At 45.6% G+C, this 26,899-nt stretch overlaps 1 protein-coding gene across 2 annotated transcripts in view; it reads left to right on the plus strand.

The window, feature by feature from the left end:
• Nucleotides 1-26,899, plus strand: part of SARNP (SAP domain containing ribonucleoprotein) — a 91,874-nt gene that overhangs the window by 55,287 nt on the left and 9,688 nt on the right. Inside the window, exon 10 of one of the 2 annotated variants that reach the window (XM_081317259.1) lies at nucleotides 20,928-21,000. The exons of the other annotated variant lie outside the window; for it this stretch is intronic. Within the exon in view, the coding sequence (XP_081173385.1) occupies nucleotides 20,928-20,969 (42 nt within the window). The 3' untranslated portion in view covers nucleotides 20,970-21,000. The remainder of the gene's footprint in view (nucleotides 1-20,927; nucleotides 21,001-26,899) is intronic. 2 annotated transcript variants of the gene reach the window in all.

The following is a 26,899-nucleotide window of genomic DNA, read 5'->3' on the forward strand; positions in this document are numbered from 1 at the left end:
ATAGCAAAACATGTGTTCCTGCAATACTTTTCTGTGAGAAATACTTGATTTTCTGGAAAGATTTCTGGGGTGCCAACAATTTCGGCCATGACTGTATATTTCCTATTATTCTATTTTCATTCTTGCTTTTTTCACTTTGTTTCTACCATACCATTTTTCCCCCTCCAAGGTCCACTGTTGACACCACCACAAAATTACACGTCTCAATTCAAAACTTTTCATTATCCAGCCTATTTTTTTTCTTTTTACAACCCTCATTAACCAGAAGATTATGTGTGCAAAAACAGACAGATTCTGAAATACCCACAACTGAGCAATGGTTGGTGAAGATGACAGAACTAGCAGCGATAGTAAAATTAAACTGATTAGAGAAATATCAACAACTACAGTTATTACTGACTGGAAACCACTTGCAGACTCTTGCAGGCAAAAAAATTAAAAGAAAAATGAATCTGTAATGTACGGATATGAAGTTTTCTTTATTTCTGTCTTTATTTTTTAAATTCTTTTCTATGCTTCTCTATGATCTTTATGTTTTCATTCTGTTTGTTAAAAATTATTTAGTAAAAATTACCAAAAAAATGCATTATCCTTGTAACCCTCACTAATGCTCTCATTCCTCATGAAGAAATAGATCAGTCATGGTTTTAGTCTTATATTTATTCCTTTGCTATGTGTTTGTATGAATAGACTTACTCTTGAACCATATATATTCAAAACAGACCTTTTACTGAGCAAATTATCATCAATCAGCATTCTTATTTATTCTTTGACATCTAAATGCCCCTGACATTTCCCCCCCCCCCATATTCTTTTCATTTCATTTTCACATACTGTAAACTGCCCTGAGTCCTACGGGAATAGGGCGGTATACAAATCCAATAAAATAAATAAAATAAATAAATACTCTTTAGAGTAGCTTTTTATCATGTACTAGACCATGATATACAATTATTAATATCCTATCAATTCCTAATTTCATCCATTCTTCCTGATATACTCCCCTTTCTTTTAATTTCACAAGCATACAGCTAAGCAATTATTTCATGACATTGGTTAATTCATGCTTTTAACAATTTAATAGTTTTCCACCTGCTGTGATATTTTGATATGCAACCATAAATATTGGTCTCTGCTGTTCATCATGATTGTGGTAAAGTAAGATTGAGGTGGTAGGCTACATTACTAATCTATCAGCTTAGTTACATCAATGCTGCATGCAGATTCTCTAATAATAGTGACAACAACACCTGCCCTTTTGGACACATTTTGACCAATAGGCGACAAGCACAATCAAAGCACATTTCTACTCAAGCATGCTTTCATTCTCTCAACCTAGCATCCTTAATTTCGAACCTACCTTGTAAGCCACCGTACTGAATGTAAAATAAAATAGTTCATGAATTTGCATAAAATTCATGCACAGGAGGCTTCTTTGAAAAGAGCCCTTTGAACATCAAGTGAGATAAAGATATATAAGGCAGTATTAAATAGTCTCATTTGGAACAAACATAGACCTGTTACGAGTACCAGTTAACCTGGGAAAAAAGACTTGTGCTTTTTAAAGTAGGGAATGGGGTAACGGAGGACTATAGAGTTATACACAAAATGTATAAATCTTTTGTTCCGTGTTTGAAACAGAACACCTCCACTTGTTGGTTATATTCTAGCGAAACAAAACACATATTCAAGTATAGAGGCTAATAGGAATTTTGAAAAAGCCACTTGTTTTCTCACTTTTCATCATAGGGCAACTAGTTCGTAGTGTAATATAATAGTCTATGCTAAGTACTAACAACTGTATAAACTACATATATTACTCTGTGGCTAAGAGGATGTTTAAAAACATTAGCTCTGTAGCAAAGAATAGAAGCAAGAATTAAACACACATTTTGCAACTCCACCCCCCCCATATCAACTGAACTGAGTGTAGCAAAGAAACAGTAGCAATGGATTCACTTCAACAATACATCCAATAACAAGCTTAATAATAGCCTAAATGCATTTTTCTAATTGTTTCACTCTGTTTGCAAAGCTAAACAATTAGATCTTGCTATCCATATCCTGAAAGTTCAGTTCTCATAGCAACACTGTATTATACATACACAGTGCATACTTATGCATCCTGCCTTAAAGGAACAAATGCACACAACAACATTACATCACAAGGCACAATGTAAAACTGCTAAAAATGCTTCCCAGGTATTGAGAAATTATTTTTTGAAATCCCCATTTACTTTATAAAGTGACATCTAGGTTTGATATTTTAAAAAATGGGATATTTATCTGTGCCCCTCATTTTCTGATGTTTAGTTTGTGTGTGCTTTGTGACAGCTTATTTGTGACTTATATAAATACAAGATTCATCTCACCAGATTAAACATTCAGATTAACAGAGCTATAATGATCTGTGAATATAATTGGTATGTTATTTCTAATTTGTTTAGATGGTATAGTTGTTGGTATATGAATATTTTCCTATATATTTTCTTTCTAAATTGCCATTGAAAATGTAAAAAAATTTATAATTGTTAATTCTTTTAATTATTTTCTTTAATATCAAATTGGTTCTGACAAGAACTCTAGAATAGCACATGCACACACATACACATGCATATAATTTTACTTGAGATAAAACACATGCTGGAGATAATTTTCAAAACAATTTTTCCAGATTTTGGAAAGAGTGAAAAATAGACTCAAAATAGTGTATTCTTCCAAATTTCTGTAGCAAGTTTTAATGTTCTGCCTTTACTAAATTTGCAGTATAGGCAATACTAATATTTGTGAGAAGAATTAAATGCAAGAATAAAATTAAAACATCGTCGTTTCATTGATTTTTTTTGTGCTTCCCCCCCCCCCATAGATTGAATGTTTGTCATACTTCAGTGTTTAGGATTAAAATTACTACTAATGTAAAGTGTATATCATTGGCCACACTTACATTACATGATATTTTAAAAATAGCGATGCTAGTGTTCTAGAGGGTTAAGGGGCTTCTGATCTTTGCTTTCTTCACAGTGTCATTCGAAAAGGATTTTGAGTCCTCAACAACCTTAGGGAAAAGTGGAAGGGTTGCTTAAAGCAAAAACAATGGCAAGGGGTACTCTTCGACTTTACTTTGTCCAGTCATCTGGTTCTTCATTTGTCCCTGCTGTGAAACAGAACTCACCTTTTGTCTGTAACACAAATACATCTTTTTCTTCAACCCACCCCCGCCCTTTCCCTTCTATTATAATTCAATCAATGATGTCATTATGTGTGCCATTCAGGGAACTGTTGAACCACATGGCTGCTGGAATTTGGAGGAGCAGCTAAAAGAAAAGAGAGCTGTGCTCTCTCTCTCTCTCTCTCTCTCTCTCTCTCTCTCTCTCTCTCTCTCTCTCTCTCTCTCTCTCCCTCCCTCCCTCCCTCCCTCCCTCCCTCCCTTCCTCCTTCTCTCCCTCTCTCTTTCACATTGGTTTGTTGTCTGTCCTCAAGAGTATTCTGATTTTAACCAGAAAAACAAAAGTCACCAAGTCATTATTTTTGTATTTCATTATTTTCTGTATGTTTTGTTTGATAAAATACTTGTCCGGTATTGCTAGAGAAAAGGTGCTTTATTTAATATAAAACAAGATCTTTAGGTTTTGAACTATAACTAAGAATTCCTGTGGTATTTGGTGAGAATTCCTTCAGTGTTTTGGTAACATGTAACTAAGACTGCTCCAAAGAATTTCCTTGGTTACCTGAACCACAGGAAGGAATGGTGAGGTTATTTTATTTTAGATTCTTTAAAAAGTGCTGATGTCACAAAATACTTCAGTGTTAGCCACCTGTTGTAAGGACATTCTAATCTAAGGGAGCTAGTCCAGAGCCTGTAAAATTAAGTGTCCCTAGTCTTATAAAGAATAAAATGCCTTGTAAGATAATACCATCCATATTCATGGCATTCTACCAATGTTGATAGGACATGTTTTTAGAAATGAAAATAAGGAAAAGTATAAAAAAATAAAAGGAAATTAAGATGGGATAAGCAGAAGAAGCATATAATATATGAGGATTTGATTTTTCCTGTTTGTTTACTGTAGATCATTGGAAATCTTGTTCCCCATTTCTGACCTGACTTTCCTTAATATTATTAATTAGTATTATAAGATTGAAAGTTGAAATGTCAAGTTGCTGTAAAGGCGATCTATATTTAATATTTTATGTGAATGTGACCATTTCCCATTGTTGCAGATATAGCATTCTAATTAATGCAGTACATATGAAAAGAACAGAAATCTCCCTAAAAAAAGATTTATATAGCTGCCCATTTTACATATCATGATGCTGGAAAGTTACAACTTTTAATAAAACAATTTTGAAACATAAAAACAACTTTAAAAAATCCCAATGCCCCTTTAGTGGGAAAAGGTAAGTCTCTGAGGCTTTTCAGGGACCAGGAGATTAGAGGCCTGCCGGATCTGAGGGGGGAAGGATGTTTCAAAGGGGCAGGAACTGCTACCATAAAGTCACCCTGCCTAATCCCTTTAAATGGCAACAGGTTTTTTTAAATGTTTGCATATGTTTGCCACTGAATCTTAGGAGGGTCTCATAGAGTTCCTAAGAACACATCAAGAGATTCTGAATGAACGAAGAACACCACCAAAGTTGGGGTTCAGTGCATTTATTTCATAAAGTAATCCAACATGGTGTACCAGTTTGGAAAAGTATTTTTCAGAGGGATAAGTAGGCCCAGTTGCAAAAATACTTCATTAAACAATTAGAGATGATATAGGCCAAGACTGCTATACATAAATCTCACAAATTTTACCTTTTCTCACCATAGTGAAATGTTCATGGTAAAGGTTCTAGAGGTATATCATAATTCACTTAGAAGAATTTCTAAATGTCTCTGTAAGGTCAGTGATGGCTATTAACCTAGAGAAAATTATAAAGGCATTTGTAAGGTTCTGGGGCTCCCAGACAGAGACATAGTGAACCTTCAAATCACTCCAAGAGTAGAGCCAAAATATCCAGGAAGTCACAGGATACCCAGAATAATATCCAGGAATCTGCAGGCTCTCTTTCTTTGGCTCAAGTGTTCATACCTCCACCAGCAGAAAGGCAATTGGCTAGAGTAGGATTTGGGGGAAACTAAAAGGTTATGTAACTACTTTGTTTTCCCAAAAATAAGATCCGGTGTTATATATATTTTTTTTGCCTGCAAAAGAGGCAATAGGTCTTATTTTGGGGGGATGTCTTATTTTTTTCACTGTCTTGCCTCACGGCAGTGGCACCCGCAACCCTATCCAGCAGGAGGCTGCATGGCTGCTGGCGGCTCACTTCTACAGCCGCTCACCACTGCTCATGCGCATCACCTCACAGCCTCTGTTTTGCTGGCAGAGAATGGAGTCCCGGGTCGACTTGCGCATTGCCGTCCTGGCCTCTGTTTCGCAGAGCGGTTGTGAGTGGCCGCAGAAGTGGGCTGGCGGCAGCCATGCAGGCTCCTGCTGGACAGGGCTGGCGGTGCCACTGCTGCGAAGCAAGGCAGGTGTCGGAGTGTGGGAGGCCTGGCTGTGGGGCCCCTGAGGTAACCTGGGCCCTCCCCCCTGCCTTGCCTCACCTTGTGGCAGTGGCACTGTGAACAACCAGATCGAATGGGCGGGTGGCCAGCTGCGTAGGCTCTTAACTAGGGCTTATTTTGGTGGTAGGGCTTATTTTCAGGGAAACACGGTAGCAGCAGGAGACAGTTGTTCTTGAATGACCTCTCTTTGTTCAATGATCCTGATTGTGCTTCCTTGGTTCATTGAGAACCTCTGGGATTAAAAGCAGAAGAGACACTTAGAATCTTGGTGGAGGAAGATCAGAAATAAATACAAGTATTCCTTGACTTACAACCTGTTGCTTAATGAGCATTGAGAGTTATGTTGGAACACCCCACCCCACCCCAAAAGGTACTTGTGACCCAGATTCGAAGTTCCAATGGCCGCTGCCCCTGATTGTCACTTGGTCACATTTTGGGGGCTCACAATTTGCCCATCTTTACATTTTTTGCCAGAAACCAGCATTTACTTCCAGTTCCTGGCAAAAAATACCCATTGCAAATAATGGGTTATTTTAGCAACTGCAGCATTTGCTTAACGACCGCTGCAAAAAAAAAAGGTTGTAAAATTTGGCATGGTCACATGATGGCCTGCTTAACTACCAACACAAGTTAGGACAGTAATTCCGGGTTCAGCTATTCTAAAAACCAAGGATTACCTGTATCTGGATCTTTTTCAGTTGAGATTCATAGTCACAGGATGGAAATTGCAATGGTTGCACTGATTGATAATGTTTGTACATCCCTTCTGGACTTAAGATTTCTTATCTGCCTTTGATACCAACAGCCATGATAACCTTCCGGATTGTTTGTTTGGGTTGGGGTCACTTTACTCCATTGATTACAGTCATTCCTCAATGGACATCTCCAGATGATGATGATGTTGGAAGGGTCCTTGGAGGTCATCTAGTCCAGGGGTTGGCAACCTGAAACAGTGAAAGAGCCACTCGGAACCAGTTCCCTCACAAAAGGAAAAACTGGGAGCCGCAAAAAATGTGTGCGTGTGCATGCACGCATGCGCACAACAGGGTTTAACTGAAGAGTGGAGCCAAGGTGAGACATGCACCTGCCCTGCCCCCTCCGCTCTCATTCACTCACGTTTTGCTTGGAAAATCTCTCTCGCTCTCATTCACTTAAAAGGCCAGCCGCGGCGCCTCCATTGACTTCCATGGGGATGCTTGGCAATGAAGGGGCCAATTGAAACTGCTCCCGGTAGTGCTGCTACTGCTAAATTTTCCACTTGCTGCTTGGTTCCGATGAAACCGGAGAACCCCCGGATGCCACTGCTGGGGGTGGAGGAGGCTGCCCGGATTCAACCGTAGCGGAAGCCGACAGTAGCGGTGGAGGCGGCGGCGAGAGAGATGCTGGAAGTCTGCTGCATCTCCGTCAGTCTCTGCCTCCCCCGCAGAAACAAATTCCTGGGCCAGGCCCCATGGCAGCAGCGGGCCCCAAGGGCCGAGCAATTGCTCCGGCGGCAGCTGCTGCTGTTGGGGCGGCCTAGTGCGCTCACTGAGAGACGCTGGAGGTGCTCGCCGTCTTTGGCCCGAAGGGAGAGGAGGCGAAGGCAGCAGCTCCGCCAGCCTCCGCCTCCCTCTTCTCTCCGCTGCCTGGCCCGAAGGAAGAGGAGGCGAAGGCAGAAGCTCCGCCAGCCTCTGCCACCGCCTTCGCTGCCTGGCCCGAACGAAGTGGAAGGAGGTGGCAGAGGCTGGCGGAGCTGCTGCCTTCGGTGTACCCTCCTCCAAACACACCGCTGCCGTCTCACCCAACTCTCTTTCCACCCCACTCTTTTGCAGCAGGGCCGTCCAGCCCTTTTTCCATCTGCTGCAAGTTCCTCGGGCTCCCCTCCAAACACACCGCTGCTGTCTTGCCCGACTCTCTTTCCATCCCGCTCTTTTGCAGCAGGGCCGTCTGGCCCTTTTTCCATCTGCTGCAACTTCCTTGGGCTCCCCTCTTCCGAACACACCGCTGCCACCTCGCCCGGGGAAGTTGCAGCCCCTGTGTAGCTTTGGAGGGGTAGCAATGCCTGCCTGCCGGGCGAAAGAAATAGGAAGGTTGGCGGCGGCAGCAGCTGCTGTTGTTGAAGCAGCTTAGTGCCCTTGCAGAGATCCTGGAGGTGCTCCAGGCTCGGCAGAGCCACTGCTCTCTGCGGCTTTGGCAGCAGGAGCAGCAGTGTGTCCAGGCAGCACCGCCTGGTAGTTGGAAGGGCGGGAGCTGCTGGTGCATCGCCCATGCCCACTTGCCAAGTACTGCCTGCTGGGCGCCTGCCACCGCCGCCTTCCTGTTTCTTCCTCCTGGCAGGCAGGCATTCCTACTCCTGCTGCGGAGTGCTTTGGCTCTGCCATGCCTGGAGCACCTCCAGTATCTGTGCAAGGGCAGTAAGCTGCCTCAACAGCAGCAGCCGCTGCCACCGCCAACCTTCCTGTTTCTTTCGCCCAGCAGGCAGGCATTGCTACCCCTCCGCCAGCACGGAGGATCCGCTGGGCCTGGAGCACCTCCAGTATCTGTGCAAGGGCAGTAAGCTGCCTCAACAGCAGCAGCCGCTGCCACCGCCAACCTTCCTGTTTCTTTCGCCCAGCAGGCAGGCATTGCTACCCCTCCGCCAGCACGGAGGATCCGCTGGGCCTGGAGCACCTCCAGTATCTGTGCAAGGGCAGTAAGCTGCCTCAACAGCAGCAGCCGCTGCCACCGCCAACCTTCCTGTTTCTTTCGCCCAGCAGGCAGGCATTGCTACCCCTCCGCCAGCACGGAGGATCCGCTGGGCCTGGAGCACCTCCAGTATCTGTGCAAGGGCAGTAAGCTGCCTCAACAGCAGCAGCCGCTGCCACCGCCAACCTTCCTGTTTCTTTCGCCCAGCAGGCAGGCATTGCTACCCCTCCGCCAGCACGGAGGATCCGCTGGGCCTGGAGCACCTCCAGTATCTGTGCAAGGGCAGTAAGCTGCCTCAACAGCAGCAGCCGCTGCCACCGCCAACCTTCCTGTTTCTTTCGCCCAGCAGGCAGGCATTGCTACCCCTCCGCCAGCACGGAGGATCCGCTGGGCCTGGAGCACCTCCAGTATCTGTGCAAGGGCAGTAAGCTGCCTCAACAGCAGCAGCCGCTGCCACCGCCAACCTTCCTGTTTCTTTCGCCCAGCAGGCAGGCATTGCTACCCCTCCGCCAGCACGGAGGATCCGCTGGGCCTGGAGCACCTCCAGTATCTGTGCAAGGGCAGTAAGCTGCCTCAACAGCAGCAGCCGCTGCCACCGCCAACCTTCCTGTTTCTTTCGCCCAGCAGGCAGGCATTGCTACCCCTCCGCCAGCACGGAGGATCCGCTGGGCCTGGAGCACCTCCAGTATCTGTGCAAGGGCAGTAAGCTGCCTCAACAGCAGCAGCCGCTGCCACCGCCAACCTTCCTGTTTCTTTCGCCCAGCAGGCAGGCATTGCTACCCCTCCGCCAGCACGGAGGATCCGCTGGGCCTGGAGCACCTCCAGTATCTGTGCAAGGGCAGTAAGCTGCCTCAACAGCAGCAGCCGCTGCCACCGCCAACCTTCCTGTTTCTTTCGCCCAGCAGGCAGGCATTGCTACCCCTCCGCCAGCACGGAGGATCCGCTGGGCCTGGAGCACCTCCAGTATCTGTGCAAGGGCAGTAAGCTGCCTCAACAGCAGCAGCCGCTGCCACCGCCAACCTTCCTGTTTCTTTCGCCCAGCAGGCAGGCATTGCTACCCCTCCGCCAGCACGGAGGATCCGCTGGGCCTGGAGCACCTCCAGTATCTGTGCAAGGGCAGTAAGCTGCCTCAACAGCAGCAGCCGCTGCCACCGCCAACCTTCCTGTTTCTTTCGCCCAGCAGGCAGGCATTGCTACCCCTCCGCCAGCACGGAGGATCCGCTGGGCCTGGAGCACCTCCAGTATCTGTGCAAGGGCAGTAAGCTGCCTCAACAGCAGCAGCCGCTGCCACCGCCAACCTTCCTGTTTCTTTCGCCCAGCAGGCAGGCATTGCTACCCCTCCGCCAGCACGGAGGATCCGCTGGGCCTGGAGCACCTCCAGTATCTGTGCAAGGGCAGTAAGCTGCCTCAACAGCAGCAGCCGCTGCCACCGCCAACCTTCCTGTTTCTTTCGCCCAGCAGGCAGGCATTGCTACCCCTCCGCCAGCACGGAGGATCCGCTGGGCCTGGAGCACCTCCAGTATCTGTGCAAGGGCAGTAAGCTGCCTCAACAGCAGCAGCCGCTGCCACCGCCAACCTTCCTGTTTCTTTCGCCCAGCAGGCAGGCATTGCTACCCCTCCGCCAGCACGGAGGATCCGCTGGGCCTGGAGCACCTCCAGTATCTGTGCAAGGGCAGTAAGCTGCCTCAACAGCAGCAGCCGCTGCCACCGCCAACCTTCCTGTTTCTTTCGCCCAGCAGGTAGGCATTGCTACCCCTCCGCCAGCACGGAGGATCCGCTGGGCCTGGAGCACCTCCAGTATCTGTGCAAGGGCAGTAAGCTGCCTCAACAGCAGCAGCCGCTGCCACCGCCAACCTTCCTGTTTCTTTCGCCCAGCAGGCAGGCATTGCTACCCCTCCGCCAGCACGGAGGATCCGCTGGGCCTGGAGCACCTCCAGTATCTGTGCAAGGGCAGTAAGCTGCCTCAACAGCAGCAGCCGCTGCCACCGCCAACCTTCCTGTTTCTTTCGCCCAGCAGGCAGGCATTGCTACCCCTCCGCCAGCACGGAGGATCCGCTGGGCCTGGAGCACCTCCAGTATCTGTGCAAGGGCAGTAAGCTGCCTCAACAGCAGCAGCCGCTGCCACCGCCAACCTTCCTGTTTCTTTCGCCCAGCAGGCAGGCATTGCTACCCCTCCGCCAGCACGGAGGATCCGCTGGGCCTGGAGCACCTCCAGTATCTGTGCAAGGGCAGTAAGCTGCCTCAACAGCAGCAGCCGCTGCCACCGCCAACCTTCCTGTTTCTTTCGCCCAGCAGGCAGGCATTGCTACCCCTCCGCCAGCACGGAGGATCCGCTGGGCCTGGAGCACCTCCAGTATCTGTGCAAGGGCAGTAAGCTGCCTCAACAGCAGCAGCCGCTGCCACCGCCAACCTTCCTGTTTCTTTCGCCCAGCAGGCAGGCATTGCTACCCCTCCGCCAGCACGGAGGATCCGCTGGGCCTGGAGCACCTCCAGTATCTGTGCAAGGGCAGTAAGCTGCCTCAACAGCAGCAGCCGCTGCCACCGCCAACCTTCCTGTTTCTTTCGCCCGGCAGGCAGGCATTGCTACCCCTCCGCCAGCACGGAGGATCCGCTGGGCCTGGAGCACCTCCAGTATCTGTGCAAGGGCAGTAAGCTGCCTCAACAGCAGCAGCCGCTGCCACCGCCAACCTTCCTGTTTCTTTCGCCCAGCAGGCAGGCATTGCTACCCCTCCGCCAGCACGGAGGATCCGCTGGGCCTGGAGCACCTCCAGTATCTGTGCAAGGGCAGTAAGCTGCCTCAACAGCAGCAGCCGCTGCCACCGCCAACCTTCCTGTTTCTTTCGCCCAGCAGGCAGGCATTGCTACCCCTCCGCCAGCACGGAGGATCCGCTGGGCCTGGAGCACCTCCAGTATCTGTGCAAGGGCAGTAAGCTGCCTCAACAGCAGCAGCCGCTGCCACCGCCAACCTTCCTGTTTCTTTCGCCCAGCAGGCAGGCATTGCTACCCCTCCGCCAGCACGGAGGATCCGCTGGGCCTGGAGCACCTCCAGTATCTGTGCAAGGGCAGTAAGCTGCCTCAACAGCAGCAGCCGCTGCCACCGCCAACCTTCCTGTTTCTTTCGCCCGGCAGGCAGGCATTGCTACCCCTCCGCCAGCACGGAGGATCCGCTGGGCCTGGAGCACCTCCAGTATCTGTGCAAGGGCAGTAAGCTGCCTCAACAGCAGCAGCCGCTGCCACCGCCAACCTTCCTGTTTCTTTCGCCCAGCAGGCAGGCATTGCTACCCCTCCGCCAGCACGGAGGATCCGCTGGGCCTGGAGCACCTCCAGTATCTGTGCAAGGGCAGTAAGCTGCCTCAACAGCAGCAGCCGCTGCCACCGCCAACCTTCCTGTTTCTTTCGCCCAGCAGGCAGGCATTGCTACCCCTCCGCCAGCACGGAGGATCCGCTGGGCCTGGAGCACCTCCAGTATCTGTGCAAGGGCAGTAAGCTGCCTCAACAGCAGCAGCCGCTGCCACCGCCAACCTTCCTGTTTCTTTCGCCCAGCAGGCAGGCATTGCTACCCCTCCGCCAGCACGGAGGATCCGCTGGGCCTGGAGCACCTCCAGTATCTGTGCAAGGGCAGTAAGCTGCCTCAACAGCAGCAGCCGCTGCCACCGCCAACCTTCCTGTTTCTTTCGCCCAGCAGGCAGGCATTGCTACCCCTCCGCCAGCACGGAGGATCCGCTGGGCCTGGAGCACCTCCAGTATCTGTGCAAGGGCAGTAAGCTGCCTCAACAGCAGCAGCCGCTGCCACCGCCAACCTTCCTGTTTCTTTCGCCCAGCAGGCAGGCATTGCTACCCCTCCGCCAGCACGGAGGATCCGCTGGGCCTGGAGCACCTCCAGTATCTGTGCAAGGGCAGTAAGCTGCCTCAACAGCAGCAGCCGCTGCCACCGCCAACCTTCCTGTTTCTTTCGCCCGGCAGGCAGGCATTGCTACCCCTCCGCCAGCACGGAGGATCCGCTGGGCCTGGAGCACCTCCAGTATCTGTGCAAGGGCAGTAAGCTGCCTCAACAGCAGCAGCCGCTGCCACCGCCAACCTTCCTGTTTCTTTCGCCCAGCAGGCAGGCATTGCTACCCCTCCGCCAGCACGGAGGATCCGCTGGGCCTGGAGCACCTCCAGTATCTGTGCAAGGGCAGTAAGCTGCCTCAACAGCAGCAGCCGCTGCCACCGCCAACCTTCCTGTTTCTTTCGCCCAGCAGGCAGGCATTGCTACCCCTCCGCCAGCACGGAGGATCCGCTGGGCCTGGAGCACCTCCAGTATCTGTGCAAGGGCAGTAAGCTGCCTCAACAGCAGCAGCCGCTGCCACCGCCAACCTTCCTGTTTCTTTCGCCCAGCAGGCAGGCATTGCTACCCCTCCGCCAGCACGGAGGATCCGCTGGGCCTGGAGCACCTCCAGTATCTGTGCAAGGGCAGTAAGCTGCCTCAACAGCAGCAGCCGCTGCCACCGCCAACCTTCCTGTTTCTTTCGCCCAGCAGGCAGGCATTGCTACCCCTCCGCCAGCACGGAGGATCCGCTGGGCCTGGAGCACCTCCAGTATCTGTGCAAGGGCAGTAAGCTGCCTCAACAGCAGCAGCCGCTGCCACCGCCAACCTTCCTGTTTCTTTCGCCCGGCAGGCAGGCATTGCTACCCCTCCGCCAGCACGGAGGATCCGCTGGGCCTGGAGCACCTCCAGTATCTGTGCAAGGGCAGTAAGCTGCCTCAACAGCAGCAGCCGCTGCCACCGCCAACCTTCCTGTTTCTTTCGCCCAGCAGGCAGGCATTGCTACCCCTCCGCCAGCACGGAGGATCCGCTGGGCCTGGAGCACCTCCAGTATCTGTGCAAGGGCAGTAAGCTGCCTCAACAGCAGCAGCCGCTGCCACCGCCAACCTTCCTGTTTCTTTCGCCCAGCAGGCAGGCATTGCTACCCCTCCGCCAGCACGGAGGATCCGCTGGGCCTGGAGCACCTCCAGTATCTGTGCAAGGGCAGTAAGCTGCCTCAACAGCAGCAGCCGCTGCCACCGCCAACCTTCCTGTTTCTTTCGCCCAGCAGGCAGGCATTGCTACCCCTCCGCCAGCACGGAGGATCCGCTGGGCCTGGAGCACCTCCAGTATCTGTGCAAGGGCAGTAAGCTGCCTCAACAGCAGCAGCCGCTGCCACCGCCAACCTTCCTGTTTCTTTCGCCCAGCAGGCAGGCATTGCTACCCCTCCGCCAGCACGGAGGATCCGCTGGGCCTGGAGCACCTCCAGTATCTGTGCAAGGGCAGTAAGCTTTCTCAACAGCAGCAGCCGCTGCCACCGCCAACCTTCCTGTTTCTTTCGCCCAGCAGGCAGGCATTGCTACCCCTCCGCCAGCACGGAGGATCCGCTGGGCCTGGAGCACCTCCAGTATCTGTGCAAAGGCAGTAAGCTTTCTCAACAGCAGCAGCCGCTGTCGCCGCCAACCTTCCTGTTTCTTCCACCCGGCAGGCAGGTGTTGCTACCCCTCCACCAAAGCCACACAGCATGGAGGCTCCTCTGGGCCTGGAGCATCTCCAGGATCTCTGCAAGGGCACTAAGCTGCCTCAACAGCAGCCACTACTGCCGCCGCCGCCAAGCTTCCTGTTTCTTCCACCCGGCAGGCAGGCGTTGATACTCCTGCTGCCAAAGACGCTCCAGCATCTCGGCGAGTCCACTAGGCCGCTCCAACAGTAGCTGGCGGCGGCGAAGCAATTGCCTGGTCCTTGGGGCTTGCTGCTGCCATGGGGGCCGGCACGGGGTTTTGTTTCTGCTGGGGAGACAGAGGCTAACGGAGATGCGGCAGACCTCCAGCGTTTCTCTCGCCGCCGCCTCCACCGCTACTGTTGTTGGCTTCCACTACGGCTAAACCCGGGCAGCCTCCTCCACCCCCAGCAGTGGCATCCGGGGATTCTCCAGTTTCACTGGAACCAAGCAGCAAGTGAAAAAGTTAGCAGTAGCAGTACTAGCGGGAGCAGTTTTAATCGGCCCCTTCATTGCCAAGCATCCCCATGGAAGTCATTTGAGGCGCCACGGCTGGCCTTTCGAGTTGGTGAGTGAATGAGAGCGAGAGAGAAGCATTTTCCAGCAAAGTGTGAGTGAATGAGAGTGTGAAAGAGGCTTTTTAGAGCAAAATGTGAGTGAATGAGAGCAAGAGAAGTTTTTGTGAGGAACGTGTGAGTGAATGAGAGAGCGAGATAAAAGCTTTCTTTTTATCGCCTTTCTTCCAACACCACCTTCCCCCCGGCCATTTCTCCCGAGTCACCACAGATCAAACAACTTCAACCAATCAATTCAAGCTTCGCAAGTTTTTTTTTCCCATGAGAAGTTTGAATTGATTGATTGATTTTTTTTAGTCCCAGGTTTTGGGGTTTTTGGTGTTTTTTTTTGGGGGGGGACTGCACATGGCAGAGGACTGCGAGCCGCAGGAGCCGCATGCGGCTCTGGAGCCGCACGTTGCCGACCCGTGATCTAGTCAAACCCCCCCCCCCCCCCGCTCAGGCAGGAAACCCTAACCTATAGCTAAACACTGCATTCTACAGTGATACCTTTGTATCAGCTGTCAAGCACAGAAGCAATAGTGTTACACTGGGGATGCTTTGTTGCCCATAATGTTACTGTTATGTTAGAACAGGGCTTTTCGTACCAAGCACTTGGTAGGTGTGTGCGTATGACGGGTTGAAAAGCACTGTTAAAAAAAAAGTGTAGCGGAGGTGAGCTGAAGCAGCGGCAGCTTCTGACAGGCCTGGGGGGAAATCAGCTGTACCAGCAGTGTTGCCGGGACACTGCTGAGGTCCCAGGATCGGCGCACACAGCTCCAGCTGATCGGCACTTCCTGCACACCCAGAAGAGAAGTGGAGGAGGGGGGAGAGAAGAGAGGATATAAAGGCAGGGGGAGGAGAGGATATAAAAGGAGGAGGGAGAGAGGAGAGAGGATATAAAAGGAGGAGTAAAACCGGTACTTTTTTCCTTTTCCTTTTTTTGTTATGATTCGTAACATTTTATTAGATTATAGAATAAAATATAAAAATACAAAAGCAAATACTAGGACACAGTGGGGCGGAAAATGGGAAAGTAAAGTGAGGGGGAGAAGGGAAAAAGAAAAGAAAAGGCATTGGCTTCCTTCCTTTCTCTGACTTCCTCAGTTGCAATAGAATGAAGCATTAAGGCTGAACCTCAACTTTTTCCTTTTCCATAATAGTATAAACTAGCCATTTCTATAACAACAAATGAATCTAATCAGTACAATTCCTCCCTTCCCCACTTTTTTTTAAGACATCAAGTTTTTGACACCTTGCTAAGCACTGGTGGTACTTGAATATTGTCAGGTCGTCAAAGTGATGCAATCTGTGAAAAGGTTGAAAAGCCCTGTGCTAGACGACATAACATGTTTGGTTGTCATAATAACAGCTAAAAATGATGCAGTCAGTTACTAAATCTAAAGGGGGGCTGTTGTTCATGCTAGCCTATTGCTGATGGATGACTTTCTCTTAAGAACTAAAAAAAGAAAGCGTGTTACCTTTGTGTTATATTGTGTTATCTTTTTCTGATCAGTAGGAGCTTCGTGAAGCTCTGATAAAAGTTTTAGAGCAAAGGTTTATAAAACTTAAGAAATCTGAAGTGTGTGTGTGTATTTTTTTTAACTTAGAAATAAATGCCACTGAGTTCAATGGACTGACTTCCGGTTAGTAGGACATAGTGTTACATTTGTTGATTTGGGAAGAATGTATGCCAAAAGGCAAGACAAATATGCATCTGGGAAGTTAAATGAGAGCTTGGAAATTATAGAACCTTTCTTTAAATTGTTCAGAAGAAGATTATATTGTATTTTATCAGCAGTGTGTTGGCATCCGGGACTCTAAAAGCGAAGATAGGCCCTAGCTGGTTGACTTGCAAGTCTTCATGAGAAATTATTTTACATTTTTACAAGTTTTCTGTCTTATGAGAATATATTTCTTAGATATCATTGGCTGATCTCAGAAAACCAAAAATTGAAAATTAATATTTCAATAGGAAATTTCCAGTAAACCCTAAAGTAATAGCCTAGGCTGGAAAATAAAATTAAAAAAAAAACCTTGAAAAGGCAAGATCAGGTGGTTCGTTTATCATTGTCATGAGGATGATGTGGATGTATTCATGGAATTGCCAGGAGTCAGGCTCAGGGAAGAAAACCTTTATTCAAATTCACTGTGCTAGTAAAGTTTACATATCAGGTAGTATAGCCATGCAAAACTTTGAAGAGGTGTGTTGGATGGCTTTGCCATGTACACAGAGCTGTCTTTGTACACATGGACAGACCCTGTCGATCAGAAGGTCGGCAGTTTGGCGGGTCGAATCCCGAGTGCTGCGTAACAGAGTGAGCGCCTGTTACTCATCCCAGCTTCTGCCAACCTAGCAGTTTGAAAGCATGTAAAAATGCAAGTAGAAAAATAGGGACTGCTATGGTGGGAAGGTAACAGCGTTCCGTGCGCCTTTGGCGTCTAGTCATGCCGGCCACATGACCACGGAGACGTCCTCATACAAGCGCTGGCTCTTTGGCTTTGAAACGGAGATGAGCACCGGCCCCTAGAGTCGGAAACAACTAGCACGCATGTGCGGGGGAACCTTTACCTTTACCTTACAGAGCCTGATGGAGCTGCTTCTGCATAGGGCAGGGATCATCCAGGCTGTACAGACTCTTCTCTCCCCCCACCGCCCTGCATTGGCCCAAAGCATTTTGAGCCCACCAGAATAATTTCATTGAGGTGAACTGGGTAGATCCTTCCCTTTTAGGAATTAAGCACATCCTCTCCAAAGCCTGAACGGCTGTACTCTTACCTAGTACAATCTCACCTCGCTAGTCTTCTCTTTCTCTCTCTCTCTGCTTCATGTTTTTTTTTTAAATTAATAACTTCATTTTGTTTTGGATTTTCTTGTCAGTGGAAAACATCATGAAAACCGAAGCTTAAATTCTTATATCACATTACTGCTAAAAGCATCCAAGCGGGACCATGATATTTGGCAGCTCAAATCAGAATTAGGATAAAGACTGAAATTCTACTTTTCTGTTGCATTTAGCACACATCAATTTGTGTGTTGAGTAGTGCCAATTAAATTTAAAAATTTCATCCTTGTAATAAAGGTGATTTGAAATACTAATCAAGAGATTTTGTAATAGCTTCCTAAGTTTTTAATTTCTCAAAAATAAAAGATTGTAAATAACAAGACAGGCCCTAATAGTGTAGATTTTTGTAATAAAATAAGAACATAAACTGTACCCTTTTAACTGTACAAAACTAATTAAAGTTCTTTATGGGCATTTTCTATTCTCCCACTCTCAGTTTTGGTTTTAGTTGCATTCAAAAGCATGTAAGAGTCAGATCCAAACTTTTATTTTTGCAGGGTGCATCGTTCCCTTAATTTACGCTTGCTATGTTGAGAAAACTAAACTAGTGCAACTAAAAGATTTCTATCTTGAAATGAATGCTCTTTTAAAAGGTTGCCCAGTCTTTTTGTCAACAGCTTCCTCAATGGCATATTCTTTTTTTTTAAAAAAAATGTATATCAAATATAACTGAAAAAAAAGCCAACTGAGAAGAATAAGCAATATGCCACAATGATTGTCAACTATGCTTTATTTACATTATAACCCCTGGCTGCGTGATTTTTGATAACAGTGTGGTTTTTATGACAAAATACTATATAGCTAGGATATCTGGAATAAAATAATTTGATAGCAGAGTTCTACATATTGGTTTTAAAATAATAATTCTTTTCATATGCATCGTCTGTTAATTTTCCATCTCAGTTGACCAGTGCTTCTAATTTATAAGCCTTCCATCTATTGTCTCAGTCAATTCAATGGGGTCTAGATAAAAGATATGATGTGTATTTAAAGTCAATCTCCACATGTATTGGCTACATGCAGGGGGGGAGTTCAATTCTAATTTCTTTTGCTATGTAATGGTGTTTGTGCATTGCGTGACCCATGATTCTGAGAAAAAAGACAGATATTCAAGGAGTTGCTGACAGGTGCTATGCAGCATACCACATCCCAAAAAACATTTTCCCTTTGAATTTGAAGTTCTACTCACCTTTAATATATCTATCCTATGACTGCGTGATCTTATCTTTTCTCTAATTACAACCTCAAATGCAAGAACAATAGTATGGATATATACAAGCCTTGCAAAATAGATATGTACAATCTTTACAAACTAACACACTTCACTTATTCACCTTTTCTGCACTGACGATGTTGCCTAGTCTGATAATGAAATATTTGTAACCTGCATATCTAAATCAGACAACTTTTAACAACATACATGGAAGTCATAAGTATAACATATTTTCAGAAACATGAGCTAATATTTGTCATGATTACCCTGATTTGTACCAATATCTTTGGTAAATTAAATAAATGTGACAAAATTGAGCTCTAAGCCTACTACATATAATATTTTTTTAATCTTTAAATATTCAAATATTATAGAAATGCTTTGTTGTGTTTTTGCCTGCACCTGAAATGTGTCTCTTTCACTGTTCCACATGGCATTCCTTAGATATGTTTCATCCTCTGATGTCTAGGTCAAAGAATTCTTTTCAACTGCAGAATTAAATGCTGGGAGTTGCAGGTGTGCTCTTAACACATGGCTGTGACTTTTTTGTGCTTTACTCCCCTGCTGATCCTGTTTGGAGCAAGCATAAACTTTTATCTGTGAAGGCCTTGGTATTTTGACACAGAGAGCTTTCAGAACTGCTGACTCTCAGAACTTTGCCCTTTTACAAATCCAGCACCTCAGACAATTTTGATCTTTTAAGCTTCCTGTTTTTCTTGGCTTATATTTTTGTCCTAAGTAGAGGGAGTTTAGGAAATAAAAAAGGAATAATGAAGGTAATGCTCATAATATTCAACTTCCTGTATTTAATAAATTCTTAATTTATATAATCCAATAATGAATGTATTTGTGATTAAGAGATCTGAATAATTTGTTGTACAAATACATAACTAATTCTTGTACAGCAATGTTATACAGTCATTTTTCTACCTCATAGATAAATGTTTGTCCAACAAGCATTCAGAATTCTTAGATTTAGTGAATAGGACCTACATGAAAAAGCAAGTAAAGATGCTATTTCAAATTGAGGTGGAATTGAATATTAATTATGGTGTATTGCTATCTTTCATTATGTAAGCAAACATTTCACATTTTAAAATAAAATTGTCAGCTGTCTGCCTAGAAACAAAGCCATGAGCTTCCTTAACGTGGTTCACAAATACAGCTTCATTTCCAAATACCTTTAAGTCCTGGAAAATATTATTTCAATGTGCATTCTTGTTCAGATACATAGAATTCTTGGTGACGCATACCTCATGAAAAAATGGAAATAACTTTGTAGTATTTTACTTTCTCCTGGTCTTTGAATTAAGAGCATTGTTTGACTGATCCTAAAAGAGGAAAAATAGTCCCATACGGGCATTTCATGGGACAGCTTGATTTTGCCTGTCCCATTGTTCATAGTGTATATGAATATATTGCAAAAGTATTGTCTAGGGCCATAAAAGTGAGGTGCATATATTATAACTAATTTCTGTCACTCCAGTTCCACCTACATATTTCATATAGCTGATGCACATGTACACAAATTAGTGTCCACTAGGGAAAAGAGCAAGAACAAATAAATATGTTGGGATGAATTTCAAAAAGATGGTGGGTGACAGCTGTGAATCTGAGGATTAGAGTGTTTTGAAGAAGAAAACTTATCAGTTGCTGTCATTCACCCTCCGGATATGAAATTGGAAGCCAGCTACTCGTGAGTGTTTCATAACCTTTACCTTTTGGAGGTCAAGGCCATGCCATCATTAATCTACCATCGCCTGAAAGCCTAGAGGCTCTGCTTTTCATCCTATCATCCGTCATGCTGCAGTGGAGATAGAGGAGTAGCGGCCAGAAGGGTTCCTCTTTATATATATATGCCCTCCTATTGGCTTGTAAAATTCAATTCCTAATAATGTCTTGAGGTTTTTTTAAAGGGCACCTGAGAAAATTATGGGCTGGAGCTCAGGTTTTTTTTTCCTGCATTACCTATAATTGCATATATTTGCAGAGGACACAACCGATGTATTGAAGTTGATTTTGTACTGTTGATTTGATACCAACTTATTATGAGGAAGAACAAGTTTATCTAAATACCAGCTAGAGTAATTACTAAGAAATGAGGCTAGTAAATTTCTGAATCTTAATCTTTTGAATAAAGAGAAAATAGTTGAAAGTGTAGAAAATAATAATTCTGTATGATTTACCTATATGATTATTTTACTGTATAGTATCTTGTCATCATAAAGTTGGGCAGCCTTATAAATTTCTAAAATAAAAGAAATAATTCATAATAACAAGCTACGCAAAACATTTATAAATTCCTACTGTTTTTATTTTTATGTTGCATTTAGAACAATTCTTATATAGGGAGAGAATGAGCTAATTTTATTATTATTATTTATTTCAGTAAGCCTAGTCTTAATTGAAAGGATAGTTTATCATTTTAGTTGCTAAACAGACTCTGAATTGTGCAATTTCTGACACATAGAAATAATTTTCCTAAATAACTTCATTAAATTTCTGTATTCAGTAATTCTCTTTGCTGTAAGAACTTGAATTAGAACTAAAAGTATTAGTATTCAGAGGTAAGTCCTGCTTTGTATTTTAATACAGGGGTCCCCAACCCCCGGGCCGCAGTTCACTACTGGGCCGTGACCCATTCAGAACCGGGCTGTGGAAGTGGCAGGTGAGCGCGCACAGCTCCATTTGCCTGCACAGAACCATCCCCTTTCCCACTCCCCCCCCCACCAGTCCGCAGAGCCGGAACGCTTGGAGACTGCTGCTTTAATATATAAATCATATTAACCATATGAGAGGTTTTCTCTTTCAAAAGTTACTTGAACCAAGTAGTTGTTTTACATTTCAAATGATTATTGAGAATTATAATTTATTCTCTGAATTCTACAAGGTCAGTACTTAAAGTACTTATAACTGACCTAACTATAAACAGACAGAACAACAATGAACAGTTTCTGAATTATCTGTGCATAACTTGGAATTTTGTTTCTTTAGATTATAATTATGGAGTCCTTGGTGTTCTCTGAGCTTGATTGTTTGCTTGCGTACATTTCATTACCTAACTATGTAACATCATCAGTTCTAATAACTGTGAGGTTTGCTTCCTGTTTATATACAATAGCTTGCCCTGCCAGTATTGATTGGAGTGTAGTGTACCCTTTAGTTCAGACATGTCAAATTTGCGACATCACGTGATGTCGCACAACATATCGGAGCTTTTTTCCCACTGCCAGCAATGGGGCGGGTGCAGTTTCCCTGTGACGCGTCCGGCCCGTGGGCCGGCAGTTTGACACCCCTGATTTAGTTAGTTCCTTGATTAGAGTACTGTATTATTTTATGGATTGTTTGGTGTTAATTCTGCTTAACTGGGTGTTGGCTGCTCAAAAGCCTAAAGAAGGACCAAACCATCGTTATCCTCCCAGCAGATAGAAGTTATCAGATGACAGTTATCATGGACAGATCATAATACAGTGAGGGGGAGAAAGTATTTGATTCCCTGCTGATTTTGTACGTTTGCCCACTGACAAAGAAACGATCAGCCTATAATTTTAATGGTAGGTTTGTTTTAACAGTGAGACACAGAATAACTACAACAACAAATCCAGAAAAATGCATTTCAAAAAAGTTATAAATTGATTTGCATTTTAATGAATGAAATAAGTATTTGATCCCCTATCAGTCAGCAAGATTTCTGGCTCCCAGGTGTCTTTTATACAGGTAACGATCTGAGATTAGGAGCACTGTTTTAAAGGAAGTGTTCCTAATCTCAGTTTGTTACCTGTATAAAAGACACCTGTCCACAGAAGCAATCAATCAGATTCCAAACTCTCCACCATGGCCAAGACCAAAGAGCTGTCCAAGGATGTCAGGGACAAGATTGTAGACCTACACAAGGCTGGAATGGGCTACAAGACTATTGCCAAGCAGCTTGGTGAGAAGATGACAACATTTGCTGCGATTAATCGCAGAAGGAAGAAACCCAAAATAACTGTCAATCTCCCTCAATCTGGGGCTCCATGCAAGATCTCACCTCATGGAGTTTCAGTGATCATGAGAACGGTGAGGAATCAGCCCAGAACTACATGGGAGAATCTTGTCAATGATCTCAAGGCATCTGGGACCATAGTACCAAGAAAACAATTGGTAACACACTAAGCCGTGAAGCACTGAAATCCTGCAGCACCTGCAAGGTCCCCCTTGTCAAGAAAGTACATGTACAGGTCCGTCTGAAATTTGCCAATGAACATCTGAATGATTCAGAGAACTGGGTGAAAGTGTTGTGGTCTGATGAGACCAAAATCGAGCTCTTTGCCGTTTGGAGGAGGAGGAACGCTGCCTTATGATCCCAAGAACACCATCTTCAAACATGGAGGTGGAAACATTACGCTTTGGGGGTGTTTTTCTGCTAAGGGGACAGGACAACTTCACTGCATCAAAGGGACGGTGGATGGGGCCATGTTCTGTCAAATCTTGGGTGAGAACCTCCTTCCCTCAGCCGGGGCATTGAAAAGGGGTTGTGGAGTGGCCTAGCCAGTCTCTAGACTTTAATCCCATAGAAAATCTGTGGAGGAAGCTGAAGGTTCAAGCTGCCAAACATCAGCCTCGAAACCTTAATTGACTTGGAGAGGATCTGCAAAGAGGAATGGGACAAAATCCCTCCTGAGATGTGTGCAAACCTGGTGGCCAACTACAAGAAACGTCTGACCTCTGTGATTGCCAACAAGGGATTTGCCACCAAGTACTAAGCCATGTTTTGCGAAGTGGTCAAATACTTACTTCACTCATTAAAATGCAAATCAACTTATAACTGGATGTTTTGTTGTTATTCTGTGTCTCGCTGTTAAAATAAACCTACCATTAAAATTATAGATTGATCATTTCTTGGTCAATGGGCAAGCGTACAAAATCAGCAAGGGATCAAATACTTTTTCCCCTCACTGTATATACAAAACGGGCATAGTATTACTAGAAGACAAAGAAACCTATATCTCAGTAAACACCAACCTAATAAAGAAAGTAGACAGCCTGATCAAGAGAAGTCTTAATAACCTAACCAAGAAAACTCAAATCACAGAAGGCACCAACAAGCAATCAGAAGACATGATGGAAATTCTTAATTTCACAACACATGGACCAAGTCAGCCATACTGGGAAACTATGAGCATCCTAGATTAAGCAAAATCCAAAATGCTACAGAATTTCTGGAAACTTGGCAGTCAGATAAATCAGTCACCAATAGACAAATAGAGATAAACCACATTTATAAATCATTCAAAAGAAACAATAAAAAGCCTAAGAAGGGGTAAAAAAAAACTTTTTCTTTCCAGCAGACAACACCCAAATAAGCAGATTAACATAAACAGTCAAGCAGAGAGCAATATTCTAATCAAGGAACTAGTTCACAAAACGGGGCACGATTTTTAAAAACCACAAAATAACTCCGCCTTGATTTTATTTGGTATATGATGGGCCAGAGATTTCTGAATGGCTTTTAAGATCTGTTATCTTATTCTACAATAATATTTCATTGTATAAACATACCTGGAGTCTGTGCTACTTCTGTTTTTAAATGTATTATCTATCTTGAAACGCTGACATGATAGTGAATATATTGCCTGCCCAGATGAGTGGTGTCCAACAGGAAAGGTCAGTATATAGTTTGGGAGTGCTTTCAAATGCATCATTGTCAATGAAATCACAGGAGGCCCCAGTGGCTACAAGGCTGAAAGAACTGGCATCAGTTACACACAACTTTGCAGTATTCTAAATACAGTTGGGTAGTTAACAAGGACTAGTAATCAAATGAGACTTTTTTTGTCATCTGACATGACAAAGCCATGACATTGGCTTCTGATTGGTTGTGGCCTCCAGCCAACATTTTTGCATCTTCCAAAGAAGACCTGAAATTGCTATAACTAAAATGTTGGGAAAATTTGGGGGTGGAATAAGGGTGGAATGAGTCTCTTAAGGAACCTATTTTATTTTAATCCAACATTGGCCTGATTTTTCCTTGAATTATAGAGTGGGGTTTAAGGGGCAGAATAGCCTTCTAAGGCCTGAGTATCATTTTTTTCCTTTAAGCATTCTCTCTCTCTCTCTGTCTCTCTCTGTCTCTCTCTCTCTCTCTCTCTCTCTCTCTCTCTCTCTCTCTCTCTGTCTCTCTCTCTCTCTCTCTGTCTCTCTCTCTCTCTCTCTCTCTCTGTCTCTCTCTCTCTCTCTCTCTGTCTGTCTCTCTCTCTCTCTCTCTCTCTCTCACACACACACACACACACACACACACACACAGAGTTTAAAAACTTTTTTTTTATTCTGATCTGAAGATCAGTCACTGGGAGGCCTAAAAAAATTAGATTATAGCCCTAGTTTCAGGAAATCATCTTCCTCCCTCCTACCTTCCTCAGTCTAAAAACTTTTGTTAACTTACAGCAAGAACACAAAATATAATATAGAAACATTAGCTAAAGCCCACTAACAATTAAGTGGCATCATATCCTTAAATTAACCTCTAAAGGAAAGTCATAGCAGAGGTCTGGCCTTATAATTGAAAAAAAAAAGTCCTTCCAGTCCTCACAACTCACCCCCTTGACTTCCTAAAAATGGGAAATAACCAGCTGCTTGATTGAATAGGTCAGGCTGAGTTCCACCTGCAGAGAGATGCAGTCCTGGACATAAAATGGGGTGAGCCATAAAAGAACTTGTAAGTAGAAACTGGCACTTTAAATTGTACTTAGAAGCTAATAGGGAACTAATACAGGATGTAATATGATCCCACTGACTATTGCCAATAAACACCTGGGCCACTATTTTAACCAACTGAGGTTTCCTTCTTTAAAAGCAGCCCTACATGTTATAAGACACTAAACAGGTGGTAATAGCACACAAGCTCACATTCCAGGTAATGCTGCAATCGGCCAAAAGGTAAATTTCCAGCTCTCAGGTAGCCAAAGATATCAAGTCTTCAGTTCTTTCAAGTTACATGCCAAGAATTCCAGATACAACAACAAGAAAATGTTCCAGTCAGAAAATGATCCCACCAACCTTGAGGAAATCACAGCAAATTTACTGGCAAAATGTTATGCTGTACTACATACCACCTGGTCAAAGTGGCCAGGAGGTTATTCCTCTTGGCAGCCTTTACCAAATAGCTAACTTCTTGAAAAAGAGTCACTGGACAACCACCTACCAATACAATAAGAAGAGTAACAGCACGTTTATCATCAGACCTTTGAACTTTGTCATGTGTCCATTCTTAGTCAAGACTCACTTGCACTCCCAGATCATATTCCAGAGATCCTTCAAAAAGCAAGGAGCCGCCTCAGCCAAGAGTCACAACCTTGGCCCATATCTGACTTGCCCCCTCAAGTTGTAAGGGAAACCCCAAATGCCCACCAGAAACCAGCCTTATCCACGAAGTGCCCAGAGTGGGTCATCTAAAGAGGCCAAGCCTTGCAAAGGAAATAGGTGGCAGCCAATCACATTGGAATAGCATAGCTTTCTTTTGAGCCTTGTCTTTTTTTGCTGAGCCTTTCATAACTTTGGGTGCTCTTTTTCATATGCTCCCATCAAATGAAAGGAGCAGAAGGAGGGGGCCTTGTTTATAAAATGACCTCTCTAGAAATCATTTGTGCCTGCCTTATGTTGTGATAGTAGCTTTTAAATTTTGGTTTCTTCTTGTTGCTGAGAATTTAAATCACACACACAAACACACACACACACACACACACACACACACAACATATACATATACACACCATAATATAATGGTCTCCAACCTTTCCAGCTTTGAGGACCGGTGTGGGGGGAGCAGGAGCGGGGATGGTTCTGCAGATGCGAATGGAGCTGTGAGTGCTTGCCTGCCGCTTCTGCGACCTGGTTCTGAACGGGTCACGGCTGGTAGTGGGCCGCAGCCCAGGGATTTGGGATCCCTATATTAAAGTACAAAGCAGGACTTACCTCTGAAATACTAGTACTTTTAGTTCTAATTCAAGTTATTAACAACAAAAAGAATTACCGCATACAGAAATTTAATAAAAGTTATTTAGGAAAATATATAATTAACAATCCAGCAAGTGAATGCAGATTCACATTGTGTCTTTTCTACCTAAACGAATCTGTGATGTATTTAAAATATTTAATCTACTCTAAAGGTAAAGGTAAAGGCTTCCCCGCACATGCGTGCTAGTCGTTTCTGACTCTAGGGGCCGGTGCTCATCTCCGTTTCAAAGCCGAAGAGCCAGCGCTTGTCCGAGGACGTCTCCATGGTCATTTGGCCGGCATGGCTAGACGCCAAAGGCGCACGGAACGCTGTTACCTTCCCACCGTCGTGGTCCCTATTTTTCTACTTGCATTTTTACGTGCTTTCGAACTGCTAGGTTGGCAGAAGCTGGGACGAGTAACAGGCGCTCACTCTTACGCGGCACTTGGGATTCGACCCGCCAAACTGCCGACCTTCTGATCGACAAGCTCAGCGTCCTAACCCACTGAGCCACCGCGTCCCATCTTAATCTACTCTACTTTACATTATATAATGCTATTCACTTGTACGCTGTGTTTTTCTCACTAAATAT

The sequence above is a fragment of the Vipera berus genome (assembly GCF_964194415.1).
Source record: "Vipera berus genome assembly, chromosome: 2".
Lineage (NCBI taxonomy): Eukaryota > Metazoa > Chordata > Lepidosauria > Squamata > Viperidae > Vipera > Vipera berus.